General features: G+C 39.1%; 3 protein-coding genes across 3 annotated transcripts; all 3 read right to left on the reverse strand.

Moving 5' to 3' along the window:
• Window positions 1-456: 456 nt before the first annotated feature.
• Window positions 457-2248, reverse strand: LOC147819010 (C-C motif chemokine 22-like). Its single transcript, XM_087174544.1, has 3 exons — window positions 2066-2248; window positions 1837-1963; window positions 457-872 (listed from the first exon to the last, which is right to left on the reverse strand). Exons 1-3 carry the CDS (start codon window positions 2127-2129, stop codon window positions 743-745), a joined length of 321 nt encoding a protein of 106 aa, XP_087030670.1. The 5' UTR covers window positions 2130-2248; the 3' UTR covers window positions 457-742.
• Window positions 2249-5541: 3293 nt separating this feature from the next.
• Window positions 5542-11206, reverse strand: LOC111656635 (gamma-aminobutyric acid receptor-associated protein-like 2). The gene is made up of 4 exons (XM_023408431.2): window positions 10978-11206; window positions 9291-9346; window positions 8959-9131; window positions 5542-6118 (listed from the first exon to the last, which is right to left on the reverse strand). Exons 1-4 carry the CDS (start codon window positions 11009-11011, stop codon window positions 6028-6030), a joined length of 354 nt encoding a protein of 117 aa, XP_023264199.1. The 5' UTR covers window positions 11012-11206; the 3' UTR covers window positions 5542-6027.
• Window positions 11207-13566: 2360 nt separating this feature from the next.
• On the reverse strand, window positions 13567-20473 carry nqo1 (NAD(P)H dehydrogenase, quinone 1). The gene is made up of 6 exons (XM_023408407.2): window positions 20316-20473; window positions 16873-17040; window positions 16375-16505; window positions 15585-15698; window positions 15078-15179; window positions 13567-14717 (listed from the first exon to the last, which is right to left on the reverse strand). The coding sequence occupies exons 1-6, from the start codon at window positions 20317-20319 to the stop codon at window positions 14382-14384; spliced, it is 855 nt and encodes a 284-aa protein (XP_023264175.1). The 5' UTR covers window positions 20320-20473; the 3' UTR covers window positions 13567-14381.
• Between the last annotated feature and the right edge of the window lie 641 nt (window positions 20474-21114).

The following is a 21114-nucleotide window of genomic DNA, read 5'->3' on the forward strand; positions in this document are numbered from 1 at the left end:
GAGACTCGCAGCTGTTACTGACTTCTACAAAGTACTGAATTAAGGGTCTGAATACTTTTCTAATGAGATTTAGGTTTGAACTTTTAATCCATTTGCAAAGCAAAAAAAGTCCTAAACATTTTTGCATTATGGGTCACTGAGTGTAGATTGATGAGCAAAAATTATTAAATTAAACCTACAGCACGATAAAGTGTCCAGAAGGTGAAGGGGTCTGAATACTTCCTGAAGTATGTAACATTTCTTATGAATCACACTGTGTATGAATCTGTAGTGGTGATTTCCCTTTTGAATTATACACTGTACGTTCAGTTGTGGTATAAATATTAAACAACCTTCTCCCTGAGTGAACACAGCTGAAGGTCACTCACTGTCTCCATCAGCACTCGACAAGGAGTTTGGCTCCTGACTCATGGCCTCCAGAATAAACAGCAGAACAAAAATAAAACAGTGGAAATATAAAGACAAAACTGAAGCTTTTATTCAGAAATGTGGTAGAATATCATTAAATATACTGTACATTTCAAACACTCTGCTTTAATCACTGTATTAAATTAAAACTCAACTGTCACACATGTATCATACCACTTCATTTACAAAAGCCTCGATGATGTGTCTTTCACAAGTTGCCTCTGGTTTTTTAATCACATAGAGACATGTCTATTCTATTAATAAAGGAACTTAAATTACAGGTAATAGTTATTTTTACATCAAGGAACATCATTCTCACATTGTTTTTGCTCCTTCAACACTTAGAGGAGGGGGCAGCTGGTGATGCAGTGTTGCCAGCTGATTTCTCAAACGCTGACAAAAGTTTCTTAGCCCAGGGCCAGTTGGGATCAATACAAATCTTCTTATCGCACACTGTTGTGACCCTGTAAGAAACACACGGCACATATTGGACAGTGTTAGTTAGTTATATTTCCCTCAGGAGCTGGTGGAGACCAAAAATTGAGCTATAATACATCAATATGGTGTTTACAGCTTGTTTTCGCTGCCACAGCAATAAGTTAATGCAGGTTAAAAGGATCAAAAACACTCATTATGCAGATGTATGACTTCTGTTATGTATATATTATTATTATTATTATTGTTACAATAACTGTTAAAAGGACGGATTTTATTCCATTGAAACTTAATTATAAATATGTAAGAAATATTTTAATGTCGCTGGTGGAGGTGGAAACAAATGTATATATATCCAGTAGTTAAAGCTGTTACAATGCATCATATTTTAATGTTTTGTTTGTAAAATCTGAAGCTGCAAAGTGACCAGTAGACTTCAGATGGATGTAGTGCAGTAAAAACTATGATATTTCCTCTCTGAATTGTGGATTTGAAGTTTAAAACAGTGGAAAATGGAAATAATGAAGTAACTGAAAAGCTGTGCTTTTTATAGTATATGAGTAAATGTACTGAGCTACCAGCCCCAGCCACACACTGTCCCGTCTCTGACCTGTCTGTTGTACAATGATCGAACAGCTCCCCCGTGTGGAGAGTCTGCAAACTACAACACCTGAGTTTATAAAGTATTTGACAGCTACAAACAGCTCAAACAAAAAATAAGATCAGTTTATAAAATTACAAAAAGCAGTTAAAATGGCTTCACCTTCAACAACGCATCAGTAATAATGATCCAAAAATATAGAAACACGGCAACGACAACATGCGCAGAGGAGTATTTCTAACCTCATGATATTTCTCCTTTTACATAAGTAAAGGAATTGAAAAATGACAAACTGTAATCTTCTCTTCTTTTTATGAAAGCGTTTGAATGCAAAAAATAATTGCAGTAACAGCACATGTTCAGTTCTGTACACTTACTGGATATATACTCACACAACGGCTTTGTCTGTGCAGCCATCTGGGGTCATCGCCACATGTTTCACCCTCGCCTTAGGAACTGGTGTTTGGTTGTATCCTGGACAGCATGCTCCCATTACCACCATCTCTACTGCAACCGGACCTGCGAACACATGAAGACACATTTATTTACATGTTGAGACCGGACTGAACACAGTCTGTGGTTCAGGTTCACAGCTCAGAGACGTCAAGCAGAGTTACTGACCGGCAGAGGTGTGATGCAGGAAGCAGATCAGAGTCAGAAAGAGGAGAGTCAGCAGCGTCTTCATGGTTCCCCCGACAGAGACAGATGTTCTTCTTCTGTTTGGATGAAAGACTTTGATCTTCAGGGCTGATCTGGTCTGATCTGTGATGGAGACTTGCTCTGTGCCCACTTTATATACATCATCACACAGTACTGTCTAATTCATAGTGATTTCAATTCTAAGAACCAGCTTGTGCTTTCCCTTCTGTTTCCTCTTTTATTTGACACTTGTCACTGTCCTACAGAAAAAAGAGAAGTTCATAACATGTAAAATAATTCGGCAAAAAGGTCTACACAGAATAAAATGGAGGATTTTTTAGGTGGTTTTGGACTTTTAACTGCAACCAGACACTTTGGTACAAGTCAGTTTGTCTAATTGGCATCTTTGCATCACAGGTGACATTTTTTCTTTATTTAAGATCAAATCAACGACATAAGCACTATTTACTAACCACTGAAATGTGGTATATTCTCCTGATGTTTGTTTGCAAGAAGCATTTTTAACAGCTCACACAAATAGATTTCATGATCGTAAATCCTTCAGTTTGTATCGGCAGAACTCACACAAGCTTGTTCTGTGTATATATCTACTGATCCACAATGTTTCTCCATGAGAGTCACTCTAATAAAACCCAAACTCACTTTCCTACAACATCCAAATTCAAATAAAGAATCGAGATTTTTAGCCAGGAGAGATGAATGATGACTAACATTGCTTGGCCATACAGAAATTTAAGTCATGCACAGCTAGTTGATCTCGTAGGTTTCACAACTGGTTTTCAGACTTTACAAACATCTTATGACAGAACAATGAACTAACACGTCAGGCTTCATAAACATGCCTCTTCTATTTGAATAACTCTGATTATGTAGTTGAGGATTTGAGTCAAACGTCACATTTAGGCTTGAAGATCTGAGTGTGTACATCACAGGAAGTCTTCAAGCACCTCCCACTAACACACCTGACTTTTCTCACCTTTTCTGTAATGAAGTGACGCTCTGTCGGACAGTCAGGGCCAGAGGCGTTATGGTTTTGGGTTGTCCGCCCATCCCGTTCTCGTGCACGCGATACCTCAGTACTACCTTGAGGGAATTTCTTCAAATTTTGCACAAACACTCTTGGATTCAAGGATGAACTGATTACAATTTGGTGGTCAAAGGTCAAAGGTCACTATGACCTCACAAAACACGTTTGGACACAACAAAGCAATTTGAGTCATTTTCAATATTTCTCACTGTTTTCTGGAGTTTTACAAAACCATCAATCAATCAATTAATTGAGAAAATAATCAGCAGATTAATCTGTAATGGAAATAAAGCTACAACAGTAAAATCCTGATTTTATACAGAATACATGAGTAATAATGATCAAATGATGCACAACTACAGCTACACAAGTAATGGAAAAATGAACTCACAATGATGTCAATGTCTTATAATCCATATACAAACATTGATTTCTGAATAAGAATTATTATAATTACTAATGAAATTGCTGTTTTTCTGTCTGGATCCTTGTTGGTTTGACACAAAATATCCAGATTCAATTTGTTGTATTTATGTGTGTACATCATTGATTCATTTATCAGACGCTTGTGTCCAAAGTTATATACAGTATAAATAAGGTAGGCAACAATAAGCCACAGCAGATCAAGGAAAAGCCTTTGAGAATAAGAGCCTCAACACTCAGGGCCACAAAGATGCTGTTGCAGTGAAACATTAGTAGTGCCTTCAGTAGTAGTAGTAGTAGTAGTAGTAGTAGCAAAAGCAGTAATTTTTGTAGTATTAGCAGTATACGCAGTGATAGTTGCTGGTATCAGCACATTGGTGATGTGATGATGGTTTTCACTTCTTCATCTGTTTCCTTCAGCAACTCAGCAGCTTTTTTTTTCCACAGAACAACCTGCAACAGAAAAGTCTTTCAAAGTAAATATGCTTTTACTTCATTATTCTAGCAACAACACAATATCATTTGATGAGAAAATGCGGAGAAGTGAAACACAACTCTCTTTTTCCTTATTCACCTTCCCAGAACATAATTAGATGTGATTATTAGATAGAAGATTAATTTTGTCTGTACAAAGAAGAGAAGTGGAGTATTTACATAAACAGATAATGGTTGTCCGCATGTAGAAAGAGTCGTGGGACGAGGATGCTTCCCTGAGGAACTCCACAAGAGGTGTGGAAAGTAACTGAGTACATTTACTTAAGCAAATATACGTAAGTAGTTACTAAAACTTTTAGAAGCTAATGAAACAGTTTGTAACAGCGCTTGGACTGGTTACTCTGACTGCTGTGTTTATTCAAAACAGAGTGTGTCTGGGTTCTAGACGCAGGCTACAACAAGTTTACTTACAAACATATGGTGGTCTTTTAAAATATGATCCATTAAAAACTCTGCACCATGCCCACACAGGTGTTTTTAGCTACGTGGCCGATTAGATCTGCTCAAATTGGGATTTATGCAGGTAGATAGATACTTTTTTTTATCCCCCTGGGGGAAATTGACAATACAATGTGATATTATTTACTAATGAGTTAGAATTTCTAAGATTTATCAAGAGGAAGCTGATGAACCACGCTGCATCAGCGGGAAAAAAAAAAAGCAAGCTTGTTCCTCTAAATTTTGAACCAGCCAAATTCTGTTTACTACCACGTAAAGAGCACGTTCGCAGAAAGGCCGCTGAGGAGGAGGAAGTGAAAATACGAAAAGAAAACTACTAAGCGGCAGATATTTCTTTTTTTTTTTTTTTTTATATTTTTTTTGGGGGCTTTTATGCCTTTAATGGACAGCACAGTGGAGAGTGACAGGAAACGGGGAGGCAGAGATAGGGGGAATGACATGCAGTGAAAGGCGCCTGCTTAAACCACTACGCTACACGACGCCCCCCGCGGCAGATATTTCTGATATTATATTGTCTTTAATTTTGTTTTTTATGTTATATAATTAAAGTAGTTTGTGCAGTTTTTTACCTGTTCTCTGTCTGTCACCAGCTTCCATGGAAAGGTTGTTAGAACAGCACCAGGACACACAAGTTTGAATAGTTTCTTGATATGTTTTTTTTGTACTGACCAGTCACAAAGAAGTTTGGGAATAAACAATAACAATGAAAACATCAGCTCTACAGACAGACAGACTGAATTTTTAGGTGCTCATCAGGTGCTAATAACTTCAAGTAAGGTTTTACCTGTTTACTGTCTTTTAATAATGTAAAAGGAAGATTTTGGAGTTTTTGACTTGTGGTCGGACAAAACAAGATATTTAAAGTTGTGACCTTGGATTGGACATTTTTCACTATTTGGACATTTTAAAGACAACTATTGAATTAATTGAGAAAATACTAAAATCAAAGTATTTAAATAAAGCTAATTAAAAGTAAACCAAACTTACATGAATACAGTGCTGACATTTTGAAAAAGAAAAAACAACAACCAGGTTTAATTTTAATCTTTTTTATTGGTTAGGTCATCCAGCTACCTTACCTTCAAATAATTAAATTAAAATTCTTTTAAATATTGTCTTCAAAGAGGAAAGCATAACTAAAAAGCAAAACTCATTCACACATATCGTTTAAAATGTGAAAAAAAACAAAGTAAATTCAAGGCTCCTCCTAAAACACTCAAATCACAACATCAAACAAATAATAATTGAAATATAACACACTATACACAACTGAATCTATGAATCTGTAAAGAACTGGTGCAACATGGGCCAGAACAAACACACTGGTGCACTCGTTTATGTTTATCCAGTCAGGAGAGCAGTCGGTCCATCCTTCTGTTACGTTCATGTCACTGAATCTCTCTGGGGCTTCCCTTGGTGTCTCCAGGGGCCGAGTCGGGGCTGTGATTAGATGTGGGTGGGTGTCGGTGTGGCCGCGCGGCGCCGCGGTAAAGGCCAGTAACGATCATGGCTTCTTGATTTAAAAACCAAAGGTGTTCTCCCCGCTGTAAGCCACGTATAAAAAGCCGTCCTCGTCCTTCTCCTTCTCATACAGCTGCCCCATCGTGATGCTGCAACAGCAGAGAGAGACTGTTACTACAGATCACCAACGACACCAGCTGATCTTACTCTATATTACTGTTATACAACGACTGTGTGCGCAACAAAGCCTGATTTAGCTTAATCCCCAAAAATCATGTCAAATAGTTTCCATCAAATGCACCATTTCCTCCTGTTTGAGTAACTTTAGCTAAAATCTATAGTGAGCAGCTGTTTTAGGGAATAAGAAAGCCTTTTTAAAAATCATAATATTTATTTTTGAGCCGTTTTTAAAGATGTAAATCTCCAGTGAGCTGGGAGCCAAGTACCACAGACAGACAGAGAAAGTGTTTAGAGATGAGTAATAAAAGTTTGTCAAAATATCTGGTAGTAGAGATGTCCATCGCTGACTCAGCATCAGCTGATCCGAGCGTATCGGAATGAAAAGCCAATCAAAATCACTAGATTAATGCAGTTGTGTAAAGTAACTAAGTGCATCTAATCAAGTACTGTACTTAAGTAAAGTAAAGTACCTTATAATTGTACTTGATACTTCTACTCCTTATTTCAGAGGGAAACCAATCTGAAATCTTTTGACAATTTAAGTATATTTTGATGCTGTACTAATACTTGTTTACTTTTATTGCAGTAAACTTTTGAATGCAGGACTTTTACTTGTAACAGAGTATTTTTAGATTGTAGTACTGCTTCTGTTACTAAAGTGAAAGTACTTCCGACACCACTGTGCTGCAGCATTTCACTGCATATCGAGGTGAAAACAAACAGTGAGTTAAGACACTGAAGTAGGCAAAATGCACATGTTCATGAAGCTACAAGTCGAACTGGTAAAGTGTAGAAAAACATTCAGGCAGCAGCTTCTCATGTTCTTTCACCAGTTAAAACAACAAACTGCAGCAGATCATAACAGCTGTCCCCAGTGATAATTAATTCTGTCACTGACTTGACAAAATGCAACTCAAAGATCAAAGATCATTTGTGAGGGAAGACACCCCACTCTGTAATGCTTCTGTACAGCTGTAGTTGCAACAAATCCAACAGAGTGACACGTCTTCCTTGTAGAGGATTCCTGTTTAACATTCCTTAATATCAGATCAATAATTGAAGCTTATCAGTCAAATAGTTTTGAATCAGGACTTACAGTATTTAGATCATGTAGCTCATGGTGTGTCCACAGCTGTTCCTTCAATGTGTCAGATACATATCATTCAATATTTGGGCAAATGTGAATTAGATTACAAATATTAAAAAGGACAAAAAGTTACCTACCAAGAAAAAAATGTCTTTACTTAATCTTTTGTTTGAACATAATAATTATCTGTGAATTCTTTAACGAATATAACTTGTTCCTGATGAATTACAATTTTTTTTAATGGCGGTTACATGTGTCTTTGCCATTTTTCAGAAAAGCTGCAGCAACACTAACTGACCAACCGATGCTGTAATCCTTCCTACTTGTTGCTTTCTGTGACGGGACTAAAAATGCAGACAAGAAGTGATGAGTAATGACAAACGAGGCCAAAAGGAGTGTTGGGTGTAACTGCTGCTCTCCCTGGGTGATGTAAGGACTGTTGTATTGCATATGTGTATTGTATGAATCAGCCTTTATATGCAATCATCACAAGAGATTATTCAGCCATGTTGTGTGGGAACATGGGGAGTTTAAATGTTTCCACCAACTTTTTTTTTTCTTTCTTTACTTCATAAAAGCAGGATGCTGATGACATCTCTACACTCAACCACAGATAAAAAATAAGAGGAACAGTTTCCCTTTATCCAGAGTATAATGACGTCAGACATTAAGCTGAACTCCTGCTGATAAAAGCCATAAATTTGATTTGACTGTAGTTTTATCTCAACTACCTTATATGACCATGAAGGCATTTGTACTGTTACAGTTACAGGCAATGTCCGCTGTATAACCAGAATTTATTCTTTGGTGAACTGATCAAAAGAAATGTATCTGGCTTGATAATCAAATAAATGTTTCAGTCATTTTTCAAGCTGCATAAAATTCAAGGGAATTACTGCAATAAAAAATTTTTGCCAAATCATGTTCTTCCCTTGTAGCCCGGTAGCAACTGATCCCAGCTCAGCTAATCAGTACTTCATTGTCCATTTTTGTTCCCAGATGCCTCTGGCTGCACTCCAGCTCAGGCTCTGACTGTCTCCTCACTCTGCCTTTGATTCTTTTTATCACTTCTTAATCACAGACTTGTTTTAAATGTAGAACGGATCAAGTACATGGTCTTCTGCCCCTCCAGCTGTGACCCTGATTATCCCAGGGTCAGTTCCCTGTAAGATTAAAGGCTGTTTGTCCTGTTCAAACTGTATAACTATTGTGCAGTCAGCTTTCGCATCTGTACTTGATTACTGAGAGGATCTGTACAGTCATGCTGCTGTATCATCACTTCAGCAGCTACATCCTGTTTACCATAGCACAAACTTCATACAATTTTCTGTATCACAAGGTTGGATGGACTTCCAAACAAACTCGCATCTCTTAATATTTACATCTTGTCACAGCAGTACACAAACCTGCAACTACCAAACCTAAGATATTCCTCGTGTGTGTTTGCAGAGATGAACTGCAAACTTCCCTCCAACTACAGTCTTTCACACCCCCTTTTTAAAGATTTTAAAACTTTATGACTCTTGCAATTGTTTTTAGTATTTGTATTTAGTTGTGTTATTTCTGTTTTCCGATTGTGTGTTTGTCTGATTAAGAATGTTTTTATTGTTCTCAGGTCCGAAACAGAGATTTCAGTCTTAATGACACTACCTGATTAAATATGATTAAAAGTTAAAAATAAATAAACAAACCTAACACCCCCCCCAGTGTCCCGGCCCTTACCTGGACTGAGGCACCGTCTTGTCCACAAACAGGAAGATGGCTTTCTCTGATGGCAGCTGGATGCGTTTCCTGATGATCCACATAAACTGAGCCACTGTGATGTCAGAGGGGACCAGGTACTTCCTCTTGTCGATGTCCACTATCTGTGATCCAGACACTTTCTCCACAATCACCTGTGAAAACCACACACACACACACACACACACACACACACACACACACACACACACACACACACACACACACACACAGATGATTAGAACCAACAAGCAACATATAATGAAAGAAACCTTTTTCTTTTTCAGATGTTATGTCACATGAATTTCACTCACCGGGACCCTGTCAGGGTACTTGTTGCGGATTTTGGCTGACTCTATGCATCGATGTTCTGCAGGATGAGAAGCAAAAAAACAAACAAAAAAAAAAAAAACAGTGTGTTAATCAGTTGGTTGATTTACATGAGAACAGAAATACATGACTCTTACTCAATACTTCCACTTCTGTACAACACCGGAGGAAACCTGTGATGGACTAAAATCAATATTTGACCACTGAGGTGTGAGATCCACAGACTGCTGCTGTGGATTAAGATGCACTGCGACCTGCTGAGCCACAACCATCAATCTGTTCACTTAAAAAGGTGAATGTGCAGCCTTAAATCATGAATAAAACATTACCACATTAACTCTGTGATAATGGTATCGTTTCTGTACTGGAAGCTGCTACACTGCCCCCTTTAGACAAGTGGTTGGACACAACAAGCCATGTCAAAATATCACCTTTGGCTTCAGGAAATGGTGCTGGGTATTTTTTTCATTATTTATTTTTTTAAACATTACAATGACAATTCTGTTTTTCTTTTTGTTTTATACAAAACAATTAATATCAAGAATATTCTCAAGTCAAAATCAATCAAAAAATACTTGATAGTTGCAGCCACAGTTCGACAACCACAACAAAACCTAAAGATGTTCAGGTTACAGTGACAACAAAATGTAAATCAAATTAGAAAATTTAGCTAATGGCTAAAAATACTTTGAACCTGGAAAACATTTGTTTTAAAGGGAAAATCCAGTGACTGAAAAGATGTGGGAAACCTTTATGGACTGCCTTTTACAATACAAGCATTTTATTCTTCTTAAAAAGGATCACATAGTGATTTAAGTAAGTTTGAAGAAACTGTATATTGTATATTATGTTCTTTGTTTTGGTTAAATTTCACTCGTGCATTCATGCGCACCTACACTAGGTCTGTGTTTTGCTTCCTCTTTCTTTTTTGACCATGTTTTGTATATTTGGCATATATTCAAAAGATAATAAAAGCAATCGCAACAAAAACAAAAGAAAACAATAGTTACCGATCGACTACTGATAAATAACTGATCATTAATGACAAATCATTTCAGCTTTAATCGGGTGCTAAGTCAGCCTGCAGGCCTGCGACTATTCTGCCAAAGCAAGTTTCTTTTTTAGTCCCGGTGGAGCCTGTAGTTAAAGTCAGGTGGGGAGAAATAAAAACATGATATGTAGCTGCACAAACGGACACATTCAAGCTTCATTATCTTGCCACAGATGTTATGACACATAAGTGCAGAATGGAGGCTTAGCAGCTTAATGTGTCAATATCCTCCATTAGCCAGAAAACAGATCGTCTCCCGGTGGTTATGAGAACAAAGACACGATGTTTGGTTCACCTGCCATAACCCAACGCGTCACTTTGAAAGTGGAGACACGCAAGGTGACTTTTACGTGAGCTGACATTAATATTTACAGCCATTTTTTAATGTGTTTGTGCTGTCGATACAGCTAGCTACAAACCAAAGCCTCCTCTCTAAACAAAGGCCTGAAGGACAGGCCAATCTATGTGCCCGACGTCTTTTAAAGTGAGTTTTTATGAACATTAAACCCCAAATCATACTCCTACAGGGGCCAAAATAAAGCACATACCCTCAGAAAATTAATCTGCGCAGACATTTTCTATCACTATTTGATCACAATAACATCTCCCTCCTCCCTTACCCAAGGAGTGATCCTCTTTGAACATCCATTTCATGTTTGCCGTTTCCGGGCTCTTTTAGCTCGATGTAACAAGATTATAAACACGACTTCAGGTTAATTCAGGTTGATATTGCTTTCTTTTTGTGTCCTTTATACGTTAACCCTTGAATAAATGGATAAATGGCGCAACGGTTACGAACTCCTCGGCAAAACAACAAACAGCCTAGTCTTCGCGAATAGCCAGCGATGACGTCACTTCAGGCCGTACCATTCTGTCGCACAAAATGGGGGTGGTGGTGGTGCAGCGTTCTCACTTTTGCGCTTAAATAATTCATCTTTAACGCTTAAAGGTGTATTTGTCAAATTAATGTTTTATTATTATACACTCTGAATTTTTTTACAGCGGATCTGTGCTTTTCACATGTCAACGTCTTAACACGGTTCCCTGTTAGTCATGTTTGGGCTTACCTACTGTTCCTCGCTCTCCGGAGAACATAAACATAACCATAATGTGTAGTACGACATAGACCTGCAGTCTGTGATAGTACTCATGGACGGATGAGGCCCAGGGCCCCGAGGGGTCAGGAGGGCTCTTTGCCAGAGCCTCCGTAGGAAGAGCTCAGTTAAAAGACAAAACGATACAAAACAAACAAAACGAGATGATGAACCACCACAAAGATACACAAAATGATCCGTAGCATAGACAAAATGACCAAACACGGACGCATAATCACCACAAAGAGATGAAAAACCACCACAAAAAGACACAAAACAACCATAAAGAGATGCAGAACTACCATAAAGAGAAAGGTGGTCCTAAAGATACACAAAATTACCAAAAAGAGGCAACACAAAATAAGTAAAATTACCATAAAGAATATAATAAATAGGTAAATATTCTAATATGAAAATGTTATTTTACCTCCAAATATCCTACAGCTATGGACAGATTATGAGACAATGGAACCCAGGGCTCAAGGTTCCCATGTCAATTTGTAATTTGATTATTTGCCATGCATGTACTTTGGGAATTTGCTCCAATAAAATACAATTTCAACAAAAGCAGTCCCTGCATTGTTATGTTATTTTGTGGCTGTAGAAGGGCTGTCTGTGAAAATGTAGTTCAAAATGCTTCGATAATTTAATTGAACATACACTCCCCTCCAAAAGAGATCAACATTTCAGCTTTTATTTCCAGGTATTTACATCTGGATCTGTTACACAACTTAGAAGATAGCACCTTTTGTTTGAACACACCCATTTTTCATGTGAACAAAAGTATTGGAACATGAGACTGACAGGTGTGTTTTGTTACCTAGGTGTGTCCTATTACATTGATTATTCCAACAATAAATAGCACTGAATGTCTACGATCAGTTTCAGATTTGGGTTTTGCCTGTGCAGACTGCATTTATAGTTAGAGGTGCAACCAACATGAAAACCAGAGAGCTGTCTATGGGTAAAAAAACAAAACATAGCCAGTACAACCATTTTGAATGTCCTGGAGAAGGAAGAAACTAAGTAACAGACATCGAATGGGTAGACAGAGGAAAACAGCAGCAGTTGACGACAGAAACATTGTGAGAGCTGTAAAGAAAGACCCTAAAACAACCGTTAGTGACATCAGCAACAACCTCCAGAGGGCAGGAGTGAAGGAATCAGAATCTACTGTTCGCAGAAGACTTCATGAACAAAAGTACAGAGGCTAGACCAGAAGATGCAAACCACTCATTAGCAAGAAGAATAAGAAGGCCAGGCTGGAATTTGCCAAAAACGTACAGAGACGAGCCTCAAAAATTCTTGAACAGAGTTTTAAGGACTGATGAGACAAAGATTAACCTTTACCAAAGTGATGGAAAGGCTAAAGTTTGGAGAAAGAAAAGGATCTGCTCATGATCCCAAACATACAAGCTCGTCATGGCCTGGGCTTGCATGTCTTCTTCTGGGACGGGCTCATTAATCTTCATTGATGATGTAACACATGATGGCAGCAGCAAAATGAACTCAGAAGTCTACAGAAACTTTTTGTCTGCCAATTTAAAGAAAGATGCAACCAAACTAATTGGGAGATCCTTCATCATGCAGCAAGATAATGACCCAAAACACACTGCAAAAACAACAAAGGAGTTCATCAGGGGCAAGAAGTGGAAGGTTTTAGACTGGCCAAGTCAATCTCCAGACTTAAACCCTATAGAGCATTTTACCTGCTAAAGAAGAGACTGAAGGGAGAAACCCCCAAAACAAACAACAGCTGAAAGAGGCTGCGGTGAAAGCCTGGAAAAGCATCACAAAAAAAGAATGCAAAAGTTTGGTGACGTCAATGGGTCACAGGCTTGATGCAGTTATTGCAAGCAAATGATTTGCAACTAAATATTAAGTCTTATTCACTTTAATCTATTTTAAGTCTATCTGTTCCAATACTTTTGCTCACCTAAAAAATTGGTGTTCCGTTACAAATAATGCTTTGAAGCGTTAACGCCATCAGTCCTCTGGGAGGACAACAATGAATTACTTCATTGCCAGATTTATCAATCTCATATCGGAAGCCATGACTTCTCGATTCAATGGATCTCCAGTCTCTACGTCAAAAGAATACAACAGGACAACAACTGGGTGTTAATACAGAAGTTTATTAACCAAACTACTATCTAATCAAACTACTAATAATCATAAAGATGAAAATAAGCTACAGCAAATAAGTTTTGCTGTAGCCCGAGACCCTCGGCTGGAACCCAGGTGGCTGTGGTTGCCGTGGTAACCCTGGACACGCGGGATCTAGGTGGATTCTCCTGGAGGCCGTGTCCCGTTATCACGATGACGGATTCTGCCCGTGTCTCAGCGGTTCAGCTCTGGTGGAGTTTGCCAGGAGACTTTCTGTCTCGGGAACTCTTGATTTCTGCTCGGCTTCTCTGCAGGCGGTCGTGCAGAGGTGTCTCTGCTGGCGTCTCTTGTGGGTTGATGCGAAATAAACTCTAATGCTCTTCACTTTGGCTGGATAACTTTAGAGGAGACTGGCGTTGACCAGATGACTCTAAAGTTGTCAAAATCTTCAAAAAGGAAAATTTGATGATGATTAAAAGTTATAAAATTACTCTGAGGCACTTCTGTTTACATTGTAGTTCTGCCTGACTCTCTCTGCACTTGGATCCACACACACCAGCCTTTACACCAACAGCTAATGTTTGATCAGGAGCTGTATTTCTTCCAGGGGTAGAAGAAGCAATTAGATACTTGGATAAAAGAAATGTGTATATGCAAATGAAAAATATATTTTTCACTTAAATAAAAGGAGTTTTTTATTTACAGTAAATGGTTTAATTTCAGCTTCATTAAACAAAGCATTTCTAAAATCAGATACTTTGGTATTAAAATGATCTTGAACATAAACAGAGTTTAAAGAAACATTCATGATTGACGAGGAGGTCCTAGTTCTTGCAGTCTGGTTTATTTTCATCTCTGGGCTGAGCTCTGGTCTGGTTGTCGGGCGGCAGCAGCTTTCCCAGATGATGTCCCGTGGTGATACCGTAGGGCTGCGACTCTCGCTCCTCCCTCACTTTGGGCCAGAGCAAGAACCCCCCCTGGAAGCTGAGGTCAAACAGCTCACAGGGGGCAAAGGTCAAAGGCTTTTCTGCCAGGAGTCCCTTCAGTCGGCCTCGCCACCCTTCTAGCATTGCGGTTCGCACCATGGGGGGACAGTGAGCTGGACTCCAGAATATCTGAGGAGCAAGGACCTGAAATCCACAGAAGTGCAGAGTGCCGTTCTGACAGAGAAACAAGAGAGAGGCAGGTTAAAAAACAGCAGCCAGCACAGAATATTTCAGGCTCTTTAGATTATTGTCATGGTGTTTTGGTTTTTACAAGATAGTTGACAGTGGAGATGCAAACAGGAAACGTGAGGAGAGAGAGCTGCAACATGCAGCAAAGATCAACCAGAATCGACCCAGTGACCAAAAGCAGACGTGGAGGGTTTTCTCTTCAACAACTTCACACACATCTGCAGCTCGCTGACATTTAAAAGGCTTTTTAAGTCAAAAGATGTTTGATAAAAAGTCTTTATTCTTCAGGTAGTAAAGTGAAGGATTTTTACTTTTATCTTTCTTTTAGAAAATTTGAAAAAATACCTGCAGAGGCCACAGTGTGATGTTGATGTCTCCGTTGATCCCATCAGGCTGGAACATAGTCTGTGTCGCTCCAGTCGTGAAGGACAGCATTGCTTTCTTATCCTTCATGGACAAAAAACACAGCAATTATGCAGACTGAAGAGAGGAACCCCGGAGCAGGACATTTTACAGTATAAACATAAACTATTTCATTGGTCTCTGGTTCATGAACTATGTGACATTAACAGTGACACTGTTTCTAAATGACCAGACAACATGATAACAAAATACCTGCAGTAGGCTGATGTCAGCTGATATTTACATATGGCATGGCTGATTTATGGGTGAAGCTCTCATATTTAGGTTACAGGATATTATGCCACAGGGGTTTTAGACGTTGAATGTTTTGATCATATTAAATCATATTATGTCATGTCATGTCATGTTATGTGATTGGCTCCACGGCCCCTGCAGTATGGATGATGCACAGATGGATGTTTAAATACATGTTGTCGACCCGGTACAGACCTTGAAAATACCGTTATTGTACATCTTCTCCAGGGAGAAAGCGAAGCCTTGTGCCAGCACTCTGTCCATCCAGCCCTTCATGATGGCAGGCACGCTGAACCAGTACAAAGGAAACTGCGGGAACACACAGAGCAATATTCATTTCTTTATTTTTCTCCCTGTTAACAAATATCCCTAAAACTGATTCAAGATGGCTGTTCTGTGATCCAGCTTTGTAACTTGATCCAGCCACATCTGATCCACATGTTGAGTGAGCCTCACAGACCTCACACCGCCGCTCAGTCACTTTGATTTGTCACAGTCTGGAAAGGACAGCTGTTACATTAATTAAAATTAATAATATTTTGTCTCCCAGTGAGTCATGACAGTGAGCAAGAATGACACAGAGGGAAGGGAATCCAACCATCTTTTATTTCCTTACACATGTGTTTCCTGCTGCGAACTAAAAATATCTCCTGTGAAAAAGACCTATGACATAGGTTTGTAGACAGTTTTTTACACATCACTAGCACAGACATTAGTTTATTAAAAATGACATCACTCTGGTTATATAAAGGTGTAGTAATTTCCTAAAACAGCTGGATGCTGTCAAAATAAATAAATACAGAGCACATGTATTTGGGACCATTTTCAGCTTTGGATTAATCCACACAAACACGGCTTAACAAGACAATAGACAGTAAACGCTGTTGCATTAACTTAAAACGATAAAAATGATCAATGAATGGACTTTGATCGCCGACACAATAACAACACACAGGACAAGCCAGAGGAGTGAGGGGTCTCTGACCTGGAAGATGATGAGCTCGGCCTCCTCTACTTTGCGCTGCTCGGCCACGATGTCGTCACTCAGGCGGCCTTCCATCCAGGCGTGCATGGTCTCCTCTCCGTACTGGAAAAGCTCCGGGTTCTTCAGATCACCTGGACACGATAAACCGTGTCAGAACTTAAAGAACACATCTGGTGATGTTCTATGGTTTTTCTTACTGTCAATAAATCCCCCCGGGAACCAACACTGAACGTTTCCATCTGACAAGAATCATGTGTTTTAAACTATTAAAACACATGAGTGAGTCTCAATGATGCGCTGGGTGAAGTTTTCCTTCATCACCATGAACACACACACACCCACCATCCTGCTGCCCCATATACTCACTAGAGCACCAAATATGGATTAATCCGCCACTGAAAAATAGTCCCCAACAAAAGCACTATTTCCTTGTGTCTGTTTAAAGGTTTATGTCTTCGGCTCTAGGAGAAGTCAGAAAGGGTTGAGAGACAGACAAACCGATGATGTCATCCTGTGTAGCGTTGGCTCTGAAGTTCATGGCGTACAGGTCGGACACGATGACCCTGTATCCCTGCTCCGTCAGCTCCTGAGACGCCACATCACGAACCGCTGCGTTGAACGAGCCGGGGCTCTGGTGGGCGTACACAATCAGAGCCGTCTTCTGAGCTGTCGCACACACACACGCACACACACAAACAAACACACACACACACACACACAAGATGAAAGAATTACATTATGGGGACCAGGGCTGTTGTCAAATGAATTAGACTCAAATACGAGTGTAGGGAGGTGGAAGGAGACTCTGAAACCATGACTGTACACAGCTATCATCTTATCATCTTATATACTGTACATATATATATATATATATATATATATATGTACTTAAATTTATATCATTATTATATCATTATTATCATCTGTGGATTATTAACACAATATCAGTGTTTCATTTTTTAAAATATCACAGTAATCGTCAACATCAGTACCTCAGGACACCTGTAATAGGGCCGTAGTCAAGTCCCACAATGTGACTGTGAAAAGAGTTTTATGTCCCCCACAAGATTTGGGTTTTAAAAGAGAACGCTTGTGTTTTTACCTGCAGATTGATCCGTAATGGAAAAAAAAATCATCAGTTGCAGCCCCACATCAATAACTATAACAGTAAAATCCTGCTGTAATATATAATAGTGACTAACATTCAGTCTGATTACTGTAACTTGTAACACTTAGCAGATTTTCACAACTGTACTTGCACAACTTTTGCCTGTTTTTAATTACATCCTCATGGGAAATGATTCTGGGGATTATGTGATTCTTGTCCTGCTGGATTTGACCGCAGCATTTGATACAGTGGACCACAATATTTTAGTAACTAGGTTGCAGCACCTTGTTGGAATTTCTGGTAGTTTCTCTGGAATGGTTTAGGTCCTATCTAGCAGACAGAACCATGTGCGTCAGCCTTGCTGGATGTGAGTCCGGCCCCACTCCTCTGTATTATGGGGTTCCACAAGGCTCAATCCTAGGGCCGTTGCTGTTCTCCCTATACTTGCTTCCTCTGGTTTCTACCCTCAGAAAGCACGGAATCGCCTTCCACTGTTATGCTGATGACAGCCAAATATATGTGCCACTGAAAAAGAAAGATGCCTTCTCTCTGATTCCACTTCTAGCATGTCTTGATGACATTAAAGCCTGGATGGCTTTAAACTTTTTGAATTTCAATGAGAAAAAAACAGAAGTGATGGTGCTTGGTCCCAATAGTTCATGTGATCCCCCTCCTGTTGATTTGGGCCCTCTGGCATCGTATGTGAAGCCAACTGTTTCTAACTTGGGTTTTAAAATGGACAGTAACTTTAAACTAGACCAACAGATTAGCGCTGTTGTTAAGTCCAGCTTTTTCCACCTTAGGCAGCTGGCAAAAGTGAAGCCAATTTTTGCACGAGAGCACTTTGAGACAGTAATCCATGCCTTCATCACATCATGGCTGGATTACTGTAACGCACTTTATTATGGAGTCAATCAGTCCTCCCTTGCACGTCTCCAGTTGGTCCAAAACGCAGCCGCTCGTCTTTTAACTGGAACACGTAAGAGGGAGCACATCACCCCCATTCTGGCCTCATTTCAAGATTCTTTTATTTGTTTTTAAATCCCTAAATGGTCTGGCCCCACCCTACCTCTCTGAGCTGCTTCACCCCTACGCTCCTGCCCGGTGCCTCAGGTCAGCTGATCAGCTGCTCTTGAGACAGAGCTTTTTCTGTTGCTGCTCCCACTTTGTGGAACGACTTACCTCTCCACATTAGACAAGCTCCCTCACTGTCCATTTTTAAAACCCGTCTAAAAACCTACTTTTATTCCTTGGCTTTTGATCCAGCATGAGACGGCATTTGTTTTATTGCTTTTATTGTTTTTTATTTGCTATTTTATTGTTGTTTTTATGTTTTTATGTTTTTATGTTTTTATGTTTTTATGTTTTTATGTTTTTATGTTTTTATGTACAGCACTTTGTATCAGCTTTGGCTGTATTTAAAGTGCTCTATAAATAAAGTTGAGTTGAGTTGAGTAACAGAATATTTTTTACAGTGTGGTAATAGTTCTTTTACTCAAGTGAAGGATCTGAAGACTTCTTCCACCCCTTTCAAAGGTTTGATCTTTTACCAACACAGCAGACTGTAAAAAACAGGAACAACAGTGTGTTTGTGTTTGTGGAAGCTCCACCTGATACAGAGCTGAATGAAAAGTGATGACATTCAAACAGCTGTGAAACATGTCTGACGAGACGACTCGCCTGGCGTCTGCGGCACTCTATTGTTTCAGGTGTGTTGCTCTGCAGGTGAGGAGGTTGTTGTGACGTGTGTCATGATTCAAACTGAAGGTGCGGTCGCTGGAGTGTTTGTTAAAACTAGGGTTGTCTCTATGTGGGAGGAAGAGAAACTGTCATCTGCACGTTCCTCCAGTCAAAAGAAACAAAGGCGCAAATTCAGACGACAAGTTCTTTTTAATATTGTTTTATATTTTTATGCTTTTTATGGCCTCATTACCTTATATATTCCTCTGGATTGTTGTTTCAATATTTCTAATTATTTATATGTGTTTATTAATTATCCCACAAATAGTTATTTTTGGCTGGACCACAACAGCAAGACCGGACCTATAATCGCAAATGTCCGTGACTGATTGAGTGATCGTATTTCCACCATTGGTCAGCTGAATGCCATGTGACCGAGTTGGAATTGTTCTCTTTGGCTGTTGCTGTTTCAGAATTAACTGTATCTATTACGGGGCGTTTACAACCTGCAGTGTTGCCATCTTAGTATGAGGACCAGAGATGTCACAGGAAAAGTAATAAAGCATTTCCTTAATTTCATATTTTAATAGGCTTTAAAAACAGGAATTGTAAAAAGAATTTATAATTGATGATTACCCCATCAATAAATGTCTACAACAGACTTTAATAGAATCTGATTATAAACAGATATTAGGACATTTTATTAATCTACACTATTTTTCAGCAATTATAACTTCAGTGTATGTTTTACTTATTTCAACTACAATATAGTGTTTTACAAACTAATTATGAACAGTTTATAAATAATAAAAAGGTAAAGAGTTATAATCAGTAAAGTGGTACCAAAACAAGAGTTGATTTAAAAGATTAGTTTGTGCCACATGATATTAGTTATTAAGTCCTTTAAGTTATTCATTATCAATGATCAAACCAGGGGGATTGGCTCCTGACAGAGGTATGTTTGTTTTTCAGAGTGCAGCACAGACTAACATTTACATAACAAGACATTTTCTACTTAGAGGCACATAATCTAAATCTGTTTAGCAGCAATGTGTCAATGTATGAAATGTGTCCACTTTGCATCCAGAGTTGAGTTGTTTACAGATTTAAAGACAGATTTTTGGGACTTGAAAGTAAATCAGTGGAGACTCACCCATGCTGTGTGTCTGCTGGATCCGTCTGCACCTTGGACCTGGTTCCTGGCTGCTCTTATAAACCCTGCAGCTTTCTTTGCGTGAGAAACATGGTTAGATTACATATCAGATGGAGCAAATGTGTCTGAGAGACACAACCACACACTGGAGACAGAAAAAAAAAAAAGTCTGCTGTCAAACTGTAGGACCGGTTTAGTTCCTGGTATAGAAATGGAGGAGTGTGTGTGTGAGTCAGCCGGGCTGTGGAGTCACTGGTGCAGGTGAATCAGATTGGTTTCATTTGGCCTGGGAAAGAATGTTTGGGTCACTTTCAAGGGATTATCTGAGCAGGTCATGTGGCTTGATAAACGTTTTAATCCGATTTAATTTCACCTCGTTAAGAGGAGAGTGGAGTGTCAGTTTAGCGCAGCCTGAGCTGTTCCATCAAGTCCCCATGTTTTATGTCACCTTTCACCGCTTTCTCTGCAAACAGGCTTTTCTGACTGACTGCATGTGGGTTTGAGCTGGTAGAGGTGAGAAAACTTTTCACACAGCTGAAAGGAAATACAACAATTATCATTTCGTATAATACAGTCTAACAGTGAGCTCCATTTAGTAGCTGTTCTGGAGCTTCTCATCACATCACATGATCTTCCTCGGCAGATGGAGTTTGGCGAGTTGTTGTGGAGTTGTAGATATTCACATTAATGTCTTTCAGAAAAAAAAAACATGTTATTTTCAACTTTTAATCTGACATGGCTGCTCAGATTAATTTCAGCATCGTCAATGGGCTGAGGAAGATCATATGATGATCATCGA

Source organism: Seriola lalandi, unplaced genomic scaffold, assembly GCF_002814215.2.
Source record: "Seriola lalandi dorsalis isolate HSWRI2012SDOR001 ecotype SW California unplaced genomic scaffold, Sedor1 jcf7180002054361, whole genome shotgun sequence".
In the NCBI taxonomy this organism is placed as follows: domain Eukaryota; kingdom Metazoa; phylum Chordata; class Actinopteri; order Carangiformes; family Carangidae; genus Seriola; species Seriola lalandi.

Excerpts from the sequence above, each read along its gene's own strand:
- nqo1 (XM_023408407.2), bottom strand. Across the intron at positions 15,699-16,374 it reads CCGAGCTCATCATCTTCCAG|TTTCCTTTGTACTGGTTCAG; the intron begins GTCAGAGACCCC and ends GTGTTCCCGCAG. Across the intron at positions 15,180-15,584 it reads ACAATAACGGTATTTTCAAG|GATAAGAAAGCAATGCTGTC; the intron begins GTCTGTACCGGG and ends TTGTCCATGAAG.
- LOC111656635 (XM_023408431.2), bottom strand. The coding sequence starts at position 11,011 with ATGAAATGGATGTTCAAAGAGGATCACTCCTTGG. Across the intron at positions 9,347-10,977 it reads CAAAGAGGATCACTCCTTGG|AACATCGATGCATAGAGTCA; the intron begins GTAAGGGAGGAG and ends CTCATCCTGCAG. Across the intron at positions 6,119-8,958 it reads AAGACGGTGCCTCAGTCCAG|CATCACGATGGGGCAGCTGT; the intron begins GTAAGGGCCGGG and ends CTGCTGTTGCAG.
- LOC147819010 (XM_087174544.1), bottom strand. The coding sequence starts at position 2,129 with ATGAAGACGCTGCTGACTCTCCTCTTTCTGACTCTGATCTGCTTCCTG. Across the intron at positions 1,964-2,065 it reads CCTGCATCACACCTCTGCCG|GTCCGGTTGCAGTAGAGATG; the intron begins GTCAGTAACTCT and ends ATGTGTTCGCAG. Across the intron at positions 873-1,836 it reads TGCACAGACAAAGCCGTTGT|GGTCACAACAGTGTGCGATA; the intron begins GTGAGTATATAT and ends TGTTTCTTACAG.